Raw genomic sequence first — 20,648 nt, forward strand, 5'->3', positions numbered from 1 at the left:
ATACACTTACAAAATAAAAGCAAGAGTGGGTGAATAAGTCAAAAGTTGATATGATTACCAATCATTCATATGAATAACAATTATGACTTCCTAGAGCATCTACATTGGATGTGTTTTTAATTAAATAAAAATGATTATTTTAGTATCTGGTGCCCAGTGTGAAAAGCTTGGACACTCCAGTTGAAAAGGATACAGTAGCTGAAAGGCAGCATGTTATGTTTGTGTGGGAAATGGTTAGTATTAGTAGTATTACTATTAGTCTTACACAAACACTTTAGCTACTGGGGGCAACTCCTTTTCTCTAAATGAAAGGTGACAATTGGTGTGGAAGTGATGAAGTTTGTCTTGGGGAGTCAAGAACTGTGGAGTGGTCTGACCCACACTGCAGGTCCAAAAAGCACTCGTTTGTCTACTTGATCCCAGCTGCTAAACATTAATATGAATCCAATGTTTGTCCATCAATAATGTGCATTTCCTTCCCTTTTTACTCCACACATGCAAGCACTCCATAGTCCACAATGTCCCAGCAGACACGTCCAAACATTTTTATTTATCAGGGAAGTCAGACATTTGCTACACTTGCACTCTTTGTTGCAAAATGTACGTATTTGATACCCTGCTGATGTAAATACAAACACATGACTTTATGAACTCAAGAAATCCTAGAAACCACCACCACGGGAAAGACCATAGAGCTGCAGACCTGCACAAGACCTTGGTGGGAAAGAGCACTATTGGTGGAAGGACACATGCTTTTATGCTTCTCTGTTTCCATGTTGACATAAATCTACAATGAAATAATCTTTGTAAGGAAGTCAACTTATGCAATCAGCAGGGGATCAAATACTTCTGTACCAATGTTTAAGAAGGGGCCGGGTGGAATATTTGGGAGTACAGTGTGTGTCTTTTAGGAATGAATGAATGAATGAATGTAGGACGCCAAGCAAGCAAGCAGAGGGAATGTTTATGTTGAAATGTATAGAAGATGTCTTGCAGGTCACATCCACAGCTGCAGCAGTGCTCCTCAAGTCTTCCTGCTTCACGTGGACTTCACGGAGATCATCCATCAATCATTCCACTCAGCATTGCGTCCTCTGATCTTGGCCCGGGTTCTAAAGAGTCAAGGCTGGGTGCTACCCTGGCTGTCCGGGTCCGTCTCGGACGAGCTGGTGTCAGAGTCAGAGTCGTGCTCGTTGGGATCGCTCATCACGCGCTTCTCTCGTATTCGCCTGTGAATGGCGCCCAGTCGAGTCAGCAGCCGCTGGTAATCAAAATGCCCCCGCTTCTCTCCAAACGGGTCCTGCATGGGTTTGGACGAGACATTCACTCTGGAGTTCAATTACCTCAAGTCTCACCTTTGGCAAACACTTTGCCATCCATCCCCTTCTAAAGATACAAACCCTACATTATTATTATTGTCGTTGTTGTTGTGATGATGCTAGCAGAGACAGAACGTAAGAAAAACAAGTGAATAAGTTGATTAAGTTGATGTGGACATGAAGTACAGTCAATAAGTATGTGATGTTGGTGTTGTGGCCATCATGGAGGTCGTTAGGAGGTTTCTTCAGGTTGCCAAGCAGCATCTCAGGAAACAAACATCCCAAAGTTTGCTATAGTCCAGTTCATGCACGCAAACACCTCCATTTTGCTGTCATGTGACCACATCACATTCTCCCAACTCCCTTGACATCATCCTGACCCCACCAGGTGAAATATTGCATTCCTTCTATGGCTCAGCTCTTTGGTCTTGCCCGCAGTGGTGGACAGGTGTGACTGGACGAAGAGTTTGAGTGACAGGTGTCTTATCCACGTCATGAGTTGAGGTTCGAAACACTTTCTTAAACGGGACAGGACACATAACCACTCTTGGGGGTCACAATGCTTGCTGCTTGCTAGGGGATCAAATACTTATGTATTAATATAAATTCATATATGACCTTTATTTTATGTTGTTTATGGATTTTTTTTTTACTTTCTGTCTCTGTGTTAAAATAAACTAAGCATAAAAATGTTCATGTCTGTAAACTTCCAAAATCACAGGGGATCAAATACTTATTTGACAGTGAAATCTCGTAGATTAAAAGTGCAATCATTTCTTCTTCTTGTTATTTAGTGCATGGAAACGTGGTAAGCCACAATACTTGGTGGCATAAATGCTTGAAAAGGCTCAAATGTATCAAATAAGTCATCACCTTCATGTTCTGTCCTTGTAGATGCAGCCTGTCCTTGCAAACTCCCTCATAAAAGTCATAGTATTCTAAGAAGGACTTCTCCATCACGCTCCTGAAACACACCATACATGACTCAGTGATACACACACACACACACACTCGCCATGGTATGCATAATAGAATCATGTGTAGAGTAAAAGAAGACATGCTATGCAGTGAGAAAGTCAAGAATCATACCACAGAGCTTCAGGACAAGGAACTTTGCCCTCCAGCATGTCGCATACAGCCACCCTCATGGTTTCATGACGGATACACTCGTTATAGTTCTTACTGTCCCCTGGATGACGCTCCTGACACACAGAGACACACACACACACACACACTTTATTTGCCCCGACAGTATGTGTGAAATGTGCCCATTTTTGCTGTATTTTATGAAGAGAAAGCTACACAATGATAAACAGTATGTCTGGATGTATTAACAGCTTTGAATGAAGTGAAAGTTTCAATCAAGCTAAAAGATGTCTGAAAATCTATTTGGCCTAACGCTAGTTAGCCTCTTTAATAGCATTACCGGGAGCCACGAAGGGTTGTGTTCAAAAACACCACAGAACTTCAATTGAACTCACATGTTTTGAGTGTAGATGTATTTTCTGGGATTTTTAGCATATATACTGTACATGCATAATAAAGACTAAGCCAGAGACGCGTTTGTGAGGTACATGAGAGATACATACTGTACATGCTGTTGCTGTGTATACTCATTAAAGATTTTATGATTTTATGGTGGCCTTCTGGCGGCGGGGGCTCGGCCTGGCTATTTGGGGCGGGGCTCTCTGGGAGGTGGAAGGCGGCCCCTTTCCTTTCATGCATTCTCAGTGACAATTACACGCCCACACATTCTTGCACCTTTATATATATGAAATCTTCCCCACGTATAGAGATACCTGTACACACGTACATATGCACACTCACAGTACATACGTATTTCCCCACATTACTCACTGAGTTAACCAGGGTGTTATTATGTTGTTGGTTTTATTACAGCGACGGTGATATCAGCAGCATGACTATAGTTTTTTTACAATGATGTGCATTACAGTAATTATCAATCTGTTCACTATCATAGTTCATCATTTCATTACTACAATTATGTGTGACTGTTTCAATGCAGTATTATCATTGTGATCACTATCATAGTTCATCATTTCATTACTGCTATTATGTGTGATTGTTTCAATGCAGTATTGTCATTGTGATCACTATCAGTTTAGCATTTCATGACTGCTATTATGTGTGACTGTTTCAATGCAGTATTATCATTGTAATCACTGTCATAGTTCATCATTTCATGACTACTATTATGTGTGATTGTCATTGACAGCATTGTCATTGTTGTTGTTGATATTATTTTGTCCTCTGTCCATATGTCCTTGTTCGTCTTTATAGTTGTCACAGACATTTATTTGCTGATGTAGTTCTGTATGTTTCTGTTGTTCTGTTCTTGTTGTCCCAATTGTTGTTGTTGCTGCTGTTGTCCTTGTCTCTCTTTTTTTTTTGTCCCCCTCTCATCCCCGCACCTCCCCCCGTTTCCTTTTCTCTTCTTCTCTGTCCCCTCCTGCTCCGGTTAGGTCGCTCCAAATTTGCTTAATAACAAGCATCAACAGAATAAGATTTTCATTGCATAGTATAACTGCTGTTTTACCATGCACATGACAATAAAACTCTCTTGAATCTTGAAATAAATTTTGTATAACAGGGGAAGTGTATATCACACTTCTCCCTGGCAGAGTAAATCTGTTGAGCACTTGACGGCATTTAGATGTACAATTCTATCTGCTTTAAAGGCTGGACAGGACAGGGAAAAAAAATAAAAATAAAAAATTATGAGAGTGTGTGGGGACGCTATTGTGGCTACGTCTGCCGTCATAACAGAGAGGTGTTACTTGACATGATGCACGTGACACCAAAACATGATTCATGACATAAATGAGCCACCATGCTGATTTTCCACTGTTATGTTACACGTTATGTTCATACCTCCAGTAATCCCACCGGTGTGTACCACCACAGTAGATTTTTGATCATGTGTTTGGGACACGTTGACTTTAGGTTGTTCAAATAATAATGGAAGTGTTAAAGTGTTAAATAAATGAACGTGCTTTGGCTTTGTATGACTTATGGAAATGATGCCGATCAATACCTGCTCAAAGCCAGGTTCATTGTGATAGGGTTTCTCTGTCATCAGAGACTGGATGGAAATGAGGACAGAGGAAATACTCTGTGCTGGACTCCATGCTGGACCCGTCCACGTTCTACACAACACACAAGTACAATCCCAGACAAATATGACATTGTTATCTAGAGTATGTAGAGTACATAGCTACAGTACATCTAATAATGATTTCTATTTTATGCAATACTGTATTTCAAAGGGTGACTTCATGTATTTGCTATACTTGTATGGATTATGATAACATGTGGGACTCACCCGAGGATGCTGAGGCAGACTTTGCCGTTGCGGTAGAAGTTGGGATTGAATCGGACCGTGTTCTGGCCGGTAGTGATGAGCTTGACCCGTGGTGGGTGGATGGGATAATCGGGGGGACATCGAAACAAGAAGAGGAAGAAACCGCCCTCGTATGGCGTGTCAAATGGCCCCGTGATCAAGGCGTGGATCTAACAGGGAAAAAAGAGGAATATGTGAGATCCTCAGGTAGGAGTGTGTGTGAGGTGCAGGGAGTGGAGGGTCTCTGATTAAGTTATTTTGGCTATATCCACAGCTGCTCGTATGTGTACAAGTACTTTACGTGTGTGTGTGTGTGTGTGTGTGTGTGTGTGTGTGTGTGTGTGTGTGTGTGTGTGTGTGTCTTACGTACTTTACTCGTGGCATGGTACATGACTGGGTCTGTGTGTGCATGTTTCCAGCAGGGTTTCCGCTACATGTAATGGATCATGGCAGGGCGCCACGGCTCAATCAAAGCCGCCACACCTTGGGAATAAGTTTTTTTTTTTTTTATGTGAAAACAATGTTAATACAGTGTATGAATGGACATATATGCTTTATCAGGGGGGCCCATTATGGCCATCGTGAAGGTAGTGTTGCTTGTGTGTCAACTGCTTCATAACTGTGACTTCGTAGATGCCATATGACATCTGTCAGCTGACATTAAGCCCCCTCCAGCAACATAAAGTGGAGCACAGCACACACAGATAATGCAACTTCCACCTTTATTATTCCAATTAGGGATAAACTAACTGAGCGGTTAGATGCCTATATCTACAACTAAAGTTATCCATTCACTTGTAGCGGTCCAAGGAACACCAGCTGTTTCATTGTTTCATGGCTGCGCTTCACGTCATAAACTCCACTATAGAAATGTTTCCTCCACGTTGTTTCATGATGAATTGGAAAATGTGCCCATTGCTGAAAGCATTTTAATATGCTGCCTTGACTATGGCTGCATAATCCTTTTCATTCCTCCCATACAGTATCTAATGTTGTACAGTAAATGCTAACTTGACGTAATACATGATATGCTTTTCATTCCTCCCATACAGTATCTAATGTTGTACAGCAAATGCTAACTGGATGTAGTAGCTATTTTCACTGACATGCTACTCAGGCTATGGACACAACTATTGAGGAATTCTCTTCTTCTTCTTCTTTGGGCTTTTCCCTTCAGGGGTCGCCACAGCAAATCAATTGCCTCCATCTAACCCTGTCTTCTGCATCCTCTTCTCTCACACCAACTACCTTCATGTCCTCTTTCACTACATCCATAAACCTCCTCTTTGGTCTTCCTCTAGGCCTCCTGACTGGCAGTTCCAAACTCAGCATCCTTCTACCTGTATATTCCCTATCTCTCCTCTGGACATGTCCAAACCATCTCAGTCCGGCCTCTCTGACTTTATCTCCAAAACCTCTATAACATGTGCTGCCCCTCTGATGTACTCATTCCTGATCCCATCCTTCCTGGTCACTCCCAGAGAGAACCTCAGCATCTTCATCTCTGCTACCTTTCAGCTCTGTCTCCTGTCTTTTCCTCATGGACACTGTCTCTAGACCAAACAACATCGCTGGTCTCACCACAGTTTTGTACACCTTTCCTTTCATTTTAGCTGAAACTCTTCTATCACACATCACACCTGACACTTTTCTCCACTCGTACCATCCTGCCTGTATATTGAGGAATTATGTTATCTTTATTTCCATATTGTTTTGTATTATGATATCAACTATTTTGATGAGCTGTAAACTTTGAAACTGTGAATGTGAAATAGTTATTAGTATTTAGTGTAAGGCCGCACGGTGGTCTAGTGGTTAGCATGTTGGCCACACAGTGACAGTCTGGAGATGGGAAGACCTGGGTTCCATTCTCCCTTGGGCATTTCTCTGTGGAGTTTGCATGTTCTCCCCGCGTGTGTGTGGGTTTTCTCCAAGTACTCCGGGTTCCTCCCACATTCCAAAAACATGCATGTTAGGTTAATTGGCGACTAAATTGTCCATAGGTATGAATGTGAGTGTTTGTCTATTTGTGCCCTGCCACTGGCTGGACACCAGACCAGGGTGTACCCCACCTGTCGCCCGAAGTCAGCTGGGATAGGCTCCAGCATCCCCCCGCGACCCTAATGAGGAGAAGCGGCATAAAAAATGGACGGAGTACTGGTTAGATTGTATATATGCTATATGTTTTATAGTAAGAGGTACATCATTTTGATTGTGTGCACCCCTGATGTACATGTACTTGTACATAAATACTCATTTATAATTTCAATAAATAGATATACTGTATATATTCTCTCTGTTTATCGGAGGTAGATCTTTGAGACAAAGTAGCCCACAGGCTGTAAAAGTGTGAGCCCCCTGTGCTATATAGGTACATGTATAGCCTATTTACATATTGACCACAATTCATGTGAAATAAAATATCTATCAAACATTCCACTACACTTTATTTTGAAAAACATGCACCGGAATGACCTGTCTGCCCTGTTGGCACTTGACAGATAACGAGCTGAAGAAAGGGAATTTCAAGTTAATTAATGCATTTGTTGTTCAAGCCTGTAAAAACGGCCCTCATGTTGACATTATTACAGTACATTTAAATATTTTTAAAAATCCTGCCACAGTGACACAGTGGCAGTCCACCTCCCATGCAGCCCACCACCACAGCTTCAACATATCCTAGGGGAAACCCTGTCCAGTATATTGAAAAGACACCCAGCTACAATGTATCCTTAAAGTCAACTCATTCATCTGACGAAGGACGTGTGTGGCTATCGCCAGAGCAGAAATGGAAAGCCAAACTAAGCATTTCTTGTAGATTTCCATCGGACTTTTCCAGAGACGCAAGGAAAACGGCTGATATTTTAATCTATGCAAGTTAGTTGGCATGCTTTCCCTCCATGGATGTATGTTTTCTATTTACATTCTTGTCTTTTCATACCACATTGTAGTGATGGGAGTGTTGTGTGTGGTTGTGAGCTGGCTGTGTGCGGGTTGGGGTGTGGGGGCTCATCATCATAATATTTAATCTAACAGAAGCTGTTACCATGACAATAAAGCTTTCATACACCTGCACATTTTCATGTTGTGGAACTAATCAGCAGTTATGCTTGATAAGTTGGTGACATAGACGGGTTAGTGACATGGACGGGTTGGTGGCATAGACGGGTTGGTGGCATGGATGGGTTGGTGGAAGACGGGTTGGTAGACGGGTTGATGGACATAGATGGGTTGGAGGACACAGACAGGTTGGTGAACATGGACGGGTTGGCAGACACAGACGGTTCCACTGTAGTAGCTCATACTTAATTGGGCATGCTGGCAAGTGTTTTACCTTGGTCATGTCTTGTGGATCAGGAACAACAAACATTCCTGGTGGAGGTTCCTTGTAGATGGACATGATATCCCTGCAAGACAATGAGGTTGCTTTCTTAACTGGCTATCTTAAGCGCTAGGTATCAACCCCCACCTTCTTCACCCAAATATAGAATAAACATTGACAACAAATAGAAGTTTGAATACATGGAAGATTTGGATGAGTTTTTCAGTTGGGAGTTTATTCCAGAGACAACTTTTGCAGCATTTATAGTCAGTGTGTCATGTCCCCACTGTTAGCCCATATTTTCCCAGATGATGGGGGGTAGTGTGGTACAATACACCATAGTGGAAGTAGAAAGCATGGTTTACAACACGGTGATGAGCACGAGCTTAAACGTTTCTCTGTGTTGGATAAAGGACAATAGCCAACCCATCTCTGATGAAGAAACTGATCAAGTACTTCAGGACTGCTTTGGCTGCACAAACTGGGATGTGTTTAGAACTGCAGCGGGGAGGGAAGATTGTACTGTTGATTTGGATGAATATGCTTCTGCTGTCACTGCTTACATTAGCACATCAGCACATCAGGTCCTTCATACCGACCGCTATCAGGCTCTACAACACCTGAACTAGTTTGTATTCACTATGTCACTATGCATTCTTTACTTGTGTATCTTGCTTGCTGCTGTAACAAGTGAATTTCCCTGCTGTGGGATTAATAAAGTACTACTACTACTACTACTACTACTACTACTACTACATGCATAGAGACTTTTACCACCACCAAGTATTACAGAAAATACCATAATCTAAAACCTTGGATGAACTGTGATTTAAGGGCTAAGCTACGTGCTCGTTCGTCTGCATTTGTCATGGGCACCGCTGAGGACTACAAAAAGGCCAGATATGACCTGAGGAGAACCATACGTGAGGCCAAAAGACAGTACAAGCAGAAGCTGGAGGGCTACTATTCCACCTCAGACCCCAGGCGCATGTGGGCGGGGCTCCAGCACATCACAGACTATCGACAGCGGAGTAGCGTAGCCACGTCCAGCCAAACCACACTTCCAGATGACCTGAATGAGTTCTATGCTCGCTTTGACACCCAAACTCCTGATGAGCAAAGAGGGTGGCTGGACTTGGGCACACAGGACTCACCTCTCATGGTGACATCAGCAGATGCGTGCAGGGTTCTGAACAAAACAAACCCACGAAAAGCAGAAGGCCCAGACAACATCTCAGGCCGTGCACTTTGGGTTTGCTCATCAGAGCTAGCTGATGTGCTTGCTGACATATTTAACCTGTCGCTTGCACAAGCATCTGTACCGACCTGCTTTAAGTCCACCACCATAGTGCCCGTACCCAAGAAGAGCAACGTGACCTGCTTGAATGACTATCGCCCTATAGCACTCACTCCTATTGTTATGAAGTGCTTTGAAAGGATAGTCATGACCCACATCAAAAAGAGCATCCCGGCCACTGTGGACCCTCTACAGTTTGCATATTGCCAGAACCGGTCCACGGATGATGCAGTCAACACTGCCATCCACACAGCCCTTTCTCACCTACAGGGCCAGGACACATAGAATGTTATTTATCGATTACAGCTCTGCTTTTAATGCAGTCAGCCCCCACAAGCAAGCTCCTCACACTTGGCCTGTCACCTTCCCTCTGTAACTGGGTGTTTAACTTTCTAACAGGCGCAGTCAGTCAGAGTCCACATTCGCACATCCAGCTCAAGAATTGTGAGCACTGGGACCCCACAGGGGTGTGTGTTGAGTCCGCTCCTTTACACGCTCTTCACCTATGATTGCGTGGCCTCCCAGAAAAACACCAGCATCATTAAATTTGCGGATGACACTACAGTCATCGGCCTGATCACTGGTGGTGTTGAAACATCATACAGAAGAGAGGTGGTGGACCTCATAGCTTGATGTCATGATGATAATCTCTTTCTCAATACAGAGAAGACCAAAGAGATGATCATTGACCCAAGAACAAGGGAAAAGGAGCCGCATAGACCCCCGTTGATTGACGAGACTGAGGTGGAGAGGATGAAAACCTTCAAGTTCCTTGGCACATACATCAGTGAGGACCTCACTTGGTCTCACAACACCCAACAAATTATGAAGAAGTCCCAAAGGAGACTGTATTCCTGAGGAGACTGAGGGAATTTGGCATGTCCACCACAATCCTGAGTTGCTTCTACAGATGCACTATGGAAAATGTCCTTACCGCCTCCATCACTGTTTGGTAAGGTAACTGTACAACACGTGATAGGAAGGCACTCCAGCGGGTGATCAAGACCTCACAGAACATTGTTGGGGCAGCCCTCCCCTCACTGCAAGACAGTTATAAAACTAGAGTCCTCCGAAGAACACAAAACCTCATCAAGGACAGCACACATCCACAACACTCATTATTCACACTCCTACCGTCAGGCAGACGCTACAGGAGTTTGAAGTCCAGGACCACAAGGCTGGCAAACAGCTTTTACCCACAGGCCATCAGGCTTCTCAACAAAGCACTCACACACGCCGCACGCAACACATTCATGTCTCTTCTGTTGTTGTTGTTTAATTTATTGGTATTTATGTTTCTACTGTTCTTGTTCATTTTCTTATGTTTTCTTTCTTTTTTGGGAGAATGAACAGAACAAGAATTTCATTGCATAGCAGAACCTGTTTTACTGTGCATATGACAATAAAACTCTTGAGTCTCTTTCACAATTAGTGGGGCATTCTTGGATTCTTGGATCACCACTTTTCCCTTTAAGTTCACTACATACCTTCATTTCCTTTTACAGTACAGTACAGTACAGTATGGGTACAAAATACAAAGCATTACACTAACTAGCCAACAGCTTTCTTCAATAAAACACTATATGCTATACTACTACTGTTTTTGGAAAGTGCAAAACGGGGAAGTATAGTGAATGATTCTTTTCTTTTTAGTTTCACTTCCTTATTGGCTGAAGTCCAGCAGAATACTTTCAACTTGTCCTCCTTGTCTTACCTTGTTTACATCTGAGCTGTCCAAACTTTTTAATACGTAATACGTGTTATAATACATATGATATTACTCATTATAACGTGTTTATGAGTGAGTGCAAGCAGGCACCCTTCAATCTCTTCTGTGGCAGTTCAATTTGAGTTTGTGGCAGGCTGTCACAAATAAATCAATGTATGGAAAACGCTTGGGTCTCCAAATTAAACACCTTTGGAACGGCTGATCCCAACTTTAGACAAGCCTGTGTGAAATACTCCATTTCTGTATGATCATCGTCACGTTTGAAGTAGGATTTGGTAAGGACTCAAGCCATGAGCGCATTGCGTTCTCAGTGATTCTGAAGGCACATTTCTGAAAACAAGTACATAGTCCAACCTAAAAAAACATCCTTCTTTTCAGTGTATTCAAACTCCCATTCCTCAGTGTCGGTAATACTTCCACACATTCTGTTATTTTTTTATTAATGCCATGTTACCCAAGAGCAAGTTTTAAACGACTCGGTCAATACTCGACCATCTCTAGTGACCATACTTACTGGACGCCCCGTAGAAGTAAATGTATGACTTGCCATGGAAGAAACAGAACCTCTCACCTCTTTATTCTTAAAATAGCAGGCTGTGAAGTCTTCTCGTTGTCCCAGTCCGTACTCCGGGTCGGGTCCCAGGAAGCGGCGTAGACTTGCGTTAAGGGACCGGGTCCGGCCACTCCGCCCACCCCTTGACCCACACCCTGCGGGGATGCAGGGCTGTGCACGTTGGGTGACACCGACACCATCGGTGGGGACAAGCCGAACGCGTTCCAGAAGTCAGTGGCCGTCGCCGTCAGTCCGTCCGTAGGGGACCCATCAGGTCCCACCTGGTCGCCCTCGCTGGGCGAAGCCATGTTGGAGCTCAGGTGCCCACCCGTCAGAGAGTTCGCCAGCAAAAGGGGCGAGTGTCCGTCGCCTGGCCCGGTACCGTCAGAACCCAAAGTGTCACCGGTGGACTCCTCTCCAATGCTGTCCGCCATGGCTGGCAAGCTATCAAGTGGAGCTAAACGCTGGTGTTCAACACTGGAAACCGATTGTTGGTAGCATTGAAAGCCGAGCGTCCAGGTGAAACTTGTGTGCCGAACTTGTTCTTCTTCGGTGGTATCAGAGAAATGACGTCCTGGGTCTAGAAGAGGCCACAAAACCAGGACTTTCTTTCCCCGACATGGTAGCTACTTCACGTTAGCTTCACTGCTTTCCGCAGGCCCAAAAAGTAGAAAAATGTCTGCAAATTAGCCTTGGTACAGTCTGTGACGAAACGTTTCGACTGCTTACATCAACGAAAAAAATATTTCTACTCTAAATATTTAGTTTCTTACCCGTCGGAGCCCCAGGCGGAACCGCAACAAGGTTCAACTTCGACATTAGACGTCGTTTCAAGTTAAGCTCTAATCACATGGCGGTTATCCACTTCCGGTGCGACTTCAAAGTAAGTGAATATCAAGCGTCAACGTATGAGGCAAGGTAAACCACGTATTTGGTCACGCGGAGAACGTTTTGTCGTCGTAATAAAGTCAGAAATGCTAGATAAATTATATTACACAACAAAAGAGCAGCACGTACGAAATACATTTGTCTATACCTCAGGGTGACGGGTTTTTTTTTTCCAAAATAATTCACTCAAACGTATTTACATTAACTGGCCACAACATTGTTTTTTCTGTATGTTTTTCCACAGATGTAAATGTATTCAACGATACTTTAAAGTCACCATCATGTTTGTAATGGCTGACATTTTGATCCAGCTCAAGACGGATGATGTTGAGTTCGTTCCTGTCTGGGTGTTTTCCAGTCAGTCAGTGCTGCCCTCTGTCGTCCATTTCTATGGACACTAATGGCCTTGTTTCTAGCAGGTTTCTATTAACGTCGTTCATCTCCTCCCGGATAGAAGTATAAATCATTCGTTACTGTACTAAGCCGTTTTTAATGTGTGCACTTCACATAACTTTACTATGGATACTTTTACTACCGTGCGTGTACAAAGAAGTCGTTACTTTTGGTTTTGTTTCGAACCAATGGCTACAAGAAGTACTATGATGCCGCGGGCCAATTAATGTAAAGAACAAGAAGGTGGTCTGTAATTGGTTGTATGTTTGAGGCGCCAAGGTAAACAGGAAGCAACAGCATGGATTGCAGCATTTCCCGGTTGACATGTTACAATGACAATAGCAAATGACTTCAAAAATGTTATTTAATTGCTTGAGCATTAGTCAGCTAGTTACACATTAAACGTGCTGTGGTCTGACTTTTTTTAGTAAGCTATTTTGTTGGTAACGCGTAATCGGTACACATTCATATTACACTTTTCTTCAAATTCGCGTTAATTAAGTGAGCATTAATCAAGTACTTACATATTAATAAACTTGTGTTATGTTCGGTTGAGTGTATTCATATTTGATCCAATATTTCATATTGTAAGATGGGACTAAAATGATAAGATTCATGACCATAGGTGACGGTAAATTGAGAGCGTTGCCTTTGGGCCCAGCTCCCGCTTTACCACAACGGACCGATACGGAGTCCGCATCACTGTAGACACTGCATCAATTCACCTGTCGATCTCACGTTCCATCCTTCTCTCACTCGTGAGCAAGACCCCTAGGTACGTAAACACCTCCACTTGGGGCAGGATCTCACCCCTACCTCACCTGTGGTCATGAGCTTTGGGTAGGGGCCGAAAGGACAAGACGGCAGGTACAAGCGGCTGAAATGAGTTTTCTCCATAGGGTGGCTGGGCTCTCACTTAAGAGATAAGGTAAGAAGCACGTCATCCGGGAGTAGAAGTGCTGCTCCTCCGCATTGAGAGGACCCAGATGAGATGGCTCTGGCATCTGGTCAGGACACCTCCCTGGGGAGGTGCTCAGGGCACGTCCAAACGGAAGGAGGCCTTGGGGAAGCCCCAGGACACGGAGAGACCGTCTCTGCACTGGCCTGGGAACACCTCGGGATTCGCTGAACGAAGTGGCCGGGGAGAGGGAAGTCTGGGCTTCCCTGCTTAGGCTGCGGCTTCCACTACCAGACCTCGGATAAGTGGCACATGTTTAATGGAAGAACATTGATTTCTTCGGATAAAAAAATAAAAATAAAAAATTGGCTTTTCCCCCCAAAAATAGAGGTAAAGCAAACCACTGAGAATTCAGTTCCAACCATTTATTTAAACTCCCCCCTCTGCCAACTGAAATGATCTTGCAGAAAAAGTGTATGGAACATAGAAATGTATATTGAGGTCTCCCAACCTCAGACGCACGATTGAATATTCTTCTGTTGATTGGAATGGCCTGTCAGCTCTTTTAGAGGTCCTGTTGTGGGAACCCCCCCACCCTTCCCGGTCTGGAGGGAAGGTAGTTTGGAAGGAGAGGAGACAGAAGGGTGTGAAGGGCAACATTTACATGGCAAACAGGATAAGGAATGCCACCATCAGACAGAAGAGACCCATAGCCTCAGACAGCGCAAAGCCCAAGATGGCATAGGAGAAGAGCTGCTGCTTCAGGGAGGGGTTCCTGCAGGGAGCATCAAGGACAAATGTTCAAGTTGGACATCAAAACTTTTCAGCTTTTTCCAACTCCCAAGGTCACATCACTTTCTTGTTTCTCTGTCAATCATTATTTGCAAGAATAAACCAATGAAATGTGTGGTAATAGGAGGGACTATTTTCCATAGAGTACCTGGCATAGCCAATGATGAGGCTACCAAACACTGTTCCAATTCCTGCTCCAGAACCAGCAACACCCACTGTGGCAGCGCCAGCGCCTATGAACTTGGCAGCTGTATCTATGTCCCGAGAGACCGAGCTGGTCTGGAAGGAGCGGATCAGAACTGATGACGGACTTACTGGCAACAGGGCCTGAGGGGGGTGGACAAAAAGACAAATGAAAGCTACAAATACTAATAACAGTCATCTGACTTGATCTATTCATCAGTACATTGTCAGCTATTAGACGTGTACATTATTTTATTTGGTGGAAAAGTGGTCACCCATGACACACCAAAGCTGTAAAGGGGGAGGGGGGGGGGGACACTCCACCCTATCAATGCAGAGTTTCAGTAATGAAGTACACCAGAAGTAGTACATGTGTCATGTGACTGGACCTTACCTGCTGCTCCACTGTGGCTTCAGGTCTGTTCAAAATGGCGGCAGAGACTGGCCGGGCAAGTACTCTGGACCCCCCACGCAGCTACATCAAATCCAAGTACAAGTTGTACGTCAGAAAGACAGAGGACATCAAAAGTACATGAAACAAATACAAATAAAGACCATTATTAGCCTTTACAATCAAATAATATGAAATAAAATGATCAGCATATCAAAGGCTTATAGATGTAGAGCTGAAGTACATTTCAAAAGAAGAAACATGAACAGCATAACTTAGATTTTCAGGTCATATCACGCAGCTCTAGTATTTCTACTTGTACTTTATTTCATCCACTTGGCTTGTGCATTTGTCTTTTATATGTTATTTTGTTTACATGAAGCATCAATCCATATTTTTTCTATGCCACTTATCCTCACTAGGGTATGCTGGAGCCTATCCCAGCTGACTTTGGGCAAGAGGCGGGGTACACCCTGGACTGGTGGCCAGCCAATGGCAGGGTACATATAGGCAACCAATCACATTCATACCTATGGACAATTTAGAGTCGCAAATGAAGCTAACATGCATGTTTTTGGAATGTGGGAGGAAACCGGAGTACCCGGAGAAAACCCACGCACGCACGCTCGCACGGGGAGAACATACAAACTCCACAGAGACGCCCAACCAGGTCTTCCCCATCTCCTGACTGTGGAAAGCTGTGATCGGAGCATTTGGAATACTACAACAATGTAGTATTTTACACAGGTTGTATTGGGGTCAGTATGCCTTTATGGATGTAAACCTTGGTTGAACATTTTAGTGGGGAAATAAGTATTTGACCCGTGCCTACTTTGTGAGTTTAGCCCCTTACAAAAATATAAACATAGGCCCATCACCATAACACATTTAGCTGGAAGATATTTGTCCTACAAATGATTTCCCATAAACTAGATTCTTGTCAACATTATTTTGAGACCTATTTTTATTACTGTATGGAATAATAATACATAATAAATAATAATAATAATAATAATAATAATAGCCTTGTATCAAAAGCAATAAACTTGAATTTCAAGAGTATTTAACATTTTAATTGGAATATCTGGCTTTTATAGAAAATAAAACAAATTGCACTTAAATAAAAATCACTCAGATTTTGAATCAGTGTCACTTTCGTTATTGTCTGAATATTTTATATTTTCAGTGGGAAAAAAAATGCCTAAAATAAATTACTTTTGGATGAAAAATCTACCCCCCCCACACACTGAAGACATACTGTAAGATAGTGTTGTTTTAAAACATACCACAGCAGGAGAAGTGACAAACTTAGCACAGGCATACATGGCTGGAACCTACCAGAGAAGAGAACACATTGATGCAGGTTGACTTAAAGGCATAGCATCAACTTGAATGCGCTTCAGTACAACAGCAACACAATCACCTGCCGTGTTAGTGTGCAGAGAAGAAAATAATTGGCGTGTGCAGTGTGAGTGATTAGACGCGTCTACAGTATTCTCCTTCATTCCCTGCCAGGGCCAACAGTGCAATAAGACTGAAGGCAACCACGTGCTGCCATCAGCCTAGTTCTTGTTGACCACTTCCCCCAGGAGGCTAATCCAATTAATCCACGACTGGATGGATCAATCACAGATTAAGCACTTCACGCCAGCCTTTCCCTGCCATTGACGGAAGTGTCGACACCTGAGCCTGCTTCACGCTGCACGGAGGCCAGCATACGCTACGCTATTTCGCTCCTTCCCCTCCAAATGCTCCTGCGTAGCAGGACATGCATCTAAAACAAGGCGAATGCTTCCCACAGGACTGCAATGATTCATAATATTTGTGGTGTTGCAGGGGAATCACAAATCATCCAATCTGCATAATTGGGCATGACACACCAGAAAAACAATTACAGTAGTACCTCGCATAACATAAACCTCCTTTTACGTAAATTCCACTGAATGTAAAGAATTTATGTAAAGTTTTTGCATCGTATTACATAAGGAATTCCATATAACGTAAAGCGTCAAGTTGGTGCACGCGAAAGAAAGACTAACAGAGTACACCTGGTGACGCCTTCTGACGCTTCACGCTCTCATTGGCTGATTATCGGGGCACGGCCTACGCTCTCATCTCATTGGCTGATTATTGGGGCACCGCCTACACTCTCATCTCATTGGCTGACTTATCCAGCACGTACGTGAGTTTGTGTGAGAGACATGCTGCTCCCTTCAACTCCCTTCCTCATCGTAGTCGCCCGTAAACTAGTTCGCACGCATTGAAATCTCTTCTTAATTTGTTTACTTTTCTTTGTGTTAAAATTACAATAGTCATGAGCCCTAAACCAAGTGTAAGTAATAAGAAAAAAAGGGAAAAGTTGTCGATAGAAACCAAGCAGGAAATTATACTCCTGCCTCCACTTGTGCTCCTGATCAAGACATCTCGTGAACGGTAGGATTGTTTTTGTTTTTCAGTTTTATTCATTTACAGTAATCTTATTTATTACCTTATTTTATATTAGAATGTTACTCTACTATGTTTATGCTAACGTTTTTTATATTTTCCCACCATATTTGGTGGACTTTGAATATTTTGAAGGGCCAAAGGTGGTGAGCTTGGGAAGATCTTGGAACGGATTAGGCTATTTACATGTATTTTACGCTTCGTATAACATAATAACCCTATAAACATAAACGCTCTCGGAACGGATTATTTATGTTGTAGGGGCGTCTACTGTATGTTTACGGCAACTCATGAAATTTATTCTTTTTGTTACCACCAACAAGACAGAGCCACATATGTGTGCTTTTAGATGGGGAGGGGCCCACAGCAGCACCCGCTGCTCATAGAGAAGAGCAACATGTGCTTCCAAGTTGCTGAAAGTCTTTTCACTACATTTGCAAGTTGTTTTTTGAAAGGCTTCTACAGTAATTACTCGCTAAATATATTGAAGTCACCAACAGCCATCCCTCCTGCTACATCTAATTGTGGTGCATTGTAACGTGTTGAGCGAGGCCAAACAGGTAGCGCCAAACCTAATAGTGGCAGTACACATGTATGGGAAACTAAATACTATGATTGGTTGGCTTTTTGTACATTTCCTGTGTGCGCACACACACACACACACACACACACACACAACTCCTTTAGACATACGACACACTTTCGGATAAACATTTGGCTGTATTAACTCATCAGTTAGTTCCAGCTGTAATAAACCTTTCTCTCTTCAATTGCCATTGTTCACCAGTGTCAAAGGAAGCCAACAAGCTACATAGTCAATGTGAGCCAGGGTTGGTCACTAGCTGACTCTTTGGAGAACACCACCCCCTAGTGTTTAGGAAGGGACAACACGATTACACAGAAACATAACACAACTTTTAAGTTGAAAGGAAAAGTGCACTTTTTGGAATTTTGCCCATCATCCACAATCCTTAAGTGAGACATGAACACTCATGTCTCTCTTTTCTGTGCCTTCTAAAAGATATAAAAACAGGTAAATACAGGCAAGTAATGGGACACACCTATTCCGCCTATGAAAACACCTCCAAAAAGCTCCAACAAGGTTTAGTGGTTTTCTATCAATGCTGTGAGCATGTAGTAACAGCTGCATTCATCATAACATGGAATACTTGCAGTATTTTGGGAACTTCCTTCCTGGGTGCATTGATTTCACATATCAACATAGAAAGGAACGCTACACCTAGCTTCAAAAACACAAACACAGCAGTGGCGGCAGCTCCAATATGTAGCGTTACCTTTGGCTCGTGCGTGGTCAAGCTAGAGCTAGCCGGTGTGGTGTAGCGATGTGTCACTACGCCAAGAACGTAGTTCGTAACAATGTTAATAAGAATAATAATGGCTGGTCGTCCAGGGTGTACCCCGTATGTCGCCCGAAGTCAGTTGGGATAGGCTCCAGCATAACCCGGCGACCTAATGAGGAGAAGCAGCAGAGAAAATGGATTGATGGATAATAATAATAATAATAATAATAATTATAACAACAATGTGGCTGTAGCTTGGTTCAAATACAGCTCACGTCATGGACATGGAGCCTTGTTGGTGCTTTTTGGAGGTTTTTTTCAGAAGGCTTTCTAGGTGGAATAGGTGAGTCCCATTACTTGCACTCTTAGCTGCCTCTTTTGTACCCGTTTTTATATCTTTAGAAGGCACAGAAAAGTGAAAGTCATGTGTCACATAAGGATTGTGGATGATGGGCAAAAGTCCAAAGGGGGGTGGGGCATTTTTCCTTTAAGACAGAGATGTCTCATCATACTTTTTATTTATAATCAATTCATTTCATTTCAGAGGATGTAGAAGGGCAATAAAAACGATTTGGTTCCCTCCTTGGAATGTCAGCTGTAAATACGACTTATTGTTAAGCAGAATAATTCGTTTTAGACGTGACTTGGATGCCACAGGAGGATGGGGGCAAACCAGCGCTAACTATGCTAATTGCTAAGCTAACCTCCAGTCCCTGAAGGTCACAATGAATAACGAACGACCAGACGGGGTCTGGAAATCAGGGCGTGCAAATCCAGCAGAAGTACACATTCATGTCATGTAACACTTATTTACTGCACATTTACAGCTGGAGTCACGGCGGTAAGGCGAGCTGACTGCTAGCAGGGTGTTAGCATGAAAGGTTTGAATGAGCGCACCGAAAGGCCCGCACTGGCAGACATCTTACATCCGAGCTCAATCAATGGAGCTACTGGTGAGGATCTCAGGACAACCAAGTGACATTTGCAAACTGTTGTCATTAACGCGTCACTGTTTAAGCACATTTATATGTACACATATGCACACCCATACATATATATATATATATATATATATATATATATATATACACATACACACACACACACACACACACACACACACATACATACATATAAACACACATTGCCACTATGTGACATCCACTGGCATTAGCTTCAGAAGCGTCTCCTGACAGCTCACACAGAGTATTGCACTGTAATACGCACAATAAATATCCTACTAAGGTGGTGACATGCTGGCGGGAAGCGCCATGGAGATGATATTACCAGTTAGTTGGGCTTTGGGAGGGTCCGGGATGGCTTCTCTCGCACTCAGCTGTAGTCTATGAACGTAGAAGACGTAAGCTTGTCACCTTGTCATTTATAAGAGCAGCGGCTACGTCCTCATCGGTCATTGGCCAGAGAGTTTGACGTAATCGTATAATTTCCGTTATTATAGCCTATCGAATAGGAGTTTGTTGAACTGAAGTATTTTATTGGATCAAACAAAAGCAAAGGCGGGACTGAGTGAGCTCTGGCTAATATGATTGGGCAGTCACACTGCGTGTTGCAAGGAGTGACCGTTTAAGCGCATCCCGTGTCCTAGCCAGCGGTTGGATAAACTACAGGAAGTCCTGCCTACAAGATACATCGGTTTAAGCTTATTCAAATATCTTGTTTATTTTTCAAAATAATTTGTCAGACCTATTTTTGCTATTGATAATAACAATTGTTCATATCGTGATGAGGATACTGGGTGGACTGTACCTGCTTGAT

At 43.1% G+C, this 20,648-nt stretch overlaps 2 protein-coding genes across 2 annotated transcripts; both read right to left on the reverse strand.

The window, feature by feature from the left end:
• Positions 1-509: 509 nt before the first annotated feature.
• ube2z (ubiquitin-conjugating enzyme E2Z) lies at positions 510-14,010 on the reverse strand. Its single transcript, XM_054759622.1, has 7 exons — positions 11,600-14,010; positions 8,015-8,087; positions 4,663-4,850; positions 4,375-4,486; positions 2,409-2,521; positions 2,193-2,283; positions 510-1,300 (listed from the first exon to the last, which is right to left on the reverse strand). The coding sequence occupies exons 1-7, from the start codon at positions 12,013-12,015 to the stop codon at positions 1,121-1,123; spliced, it is 1,173 nt and encodes a 390-aa protein (XP_054615597.1). The 5' UTR covers positions 12,016-14,010; the 3' UTR covers positions 510-1,120.
• Positions 14,011-14,170: 160 nt separating this feature from the next.
• Positions 14,171-20,274, reverse strand: atp5mc1 (ATP synthase membrane subunit c locus 1). Its single transcript, XM_054759623.1, has 5 exons — positions 20,160-20,274; positions 16,413-16,460; positions 15,130-15,210; positions 14,701-14,879; positions 14,171-14,535 (listed from the first exon to the last, which is right to left on the reverse strand). Exons 2-5 carry the CDS (start codon positions 16,449-16,451, stop codon positions 14,421-14,423), a joined length of 414 nt encoding a protein of 137 aa, XP_054615598.1. The 5' UTR covers positions 16,452-16,460; positions 20,160-20,274; the 3' UTR covers positions 14,171-14,420.
• Between the last annotated feature and the right edge of the window lie 374 nt (positions 20,275-20,648).

The sequence above is a fragment of the Dunckerocampus dactyliophorus genome, chromosome 18 (assembly GCF_027744805.1).
Source record: "Dunckerocampus dactyliophorus isolate RoL2022-P2 chromosome 18, RoL_Ddac_1.1, whole genome shotgun sequence".
Classification (NCBI taxonomy): domain Eukaryota; kingdom Metazoa; phylum Chordata; class Actinopteri; order Syngnathiformes; family Syngnathidae; genus Dunckerocampus; species Dunckerocampus dactyliophorus.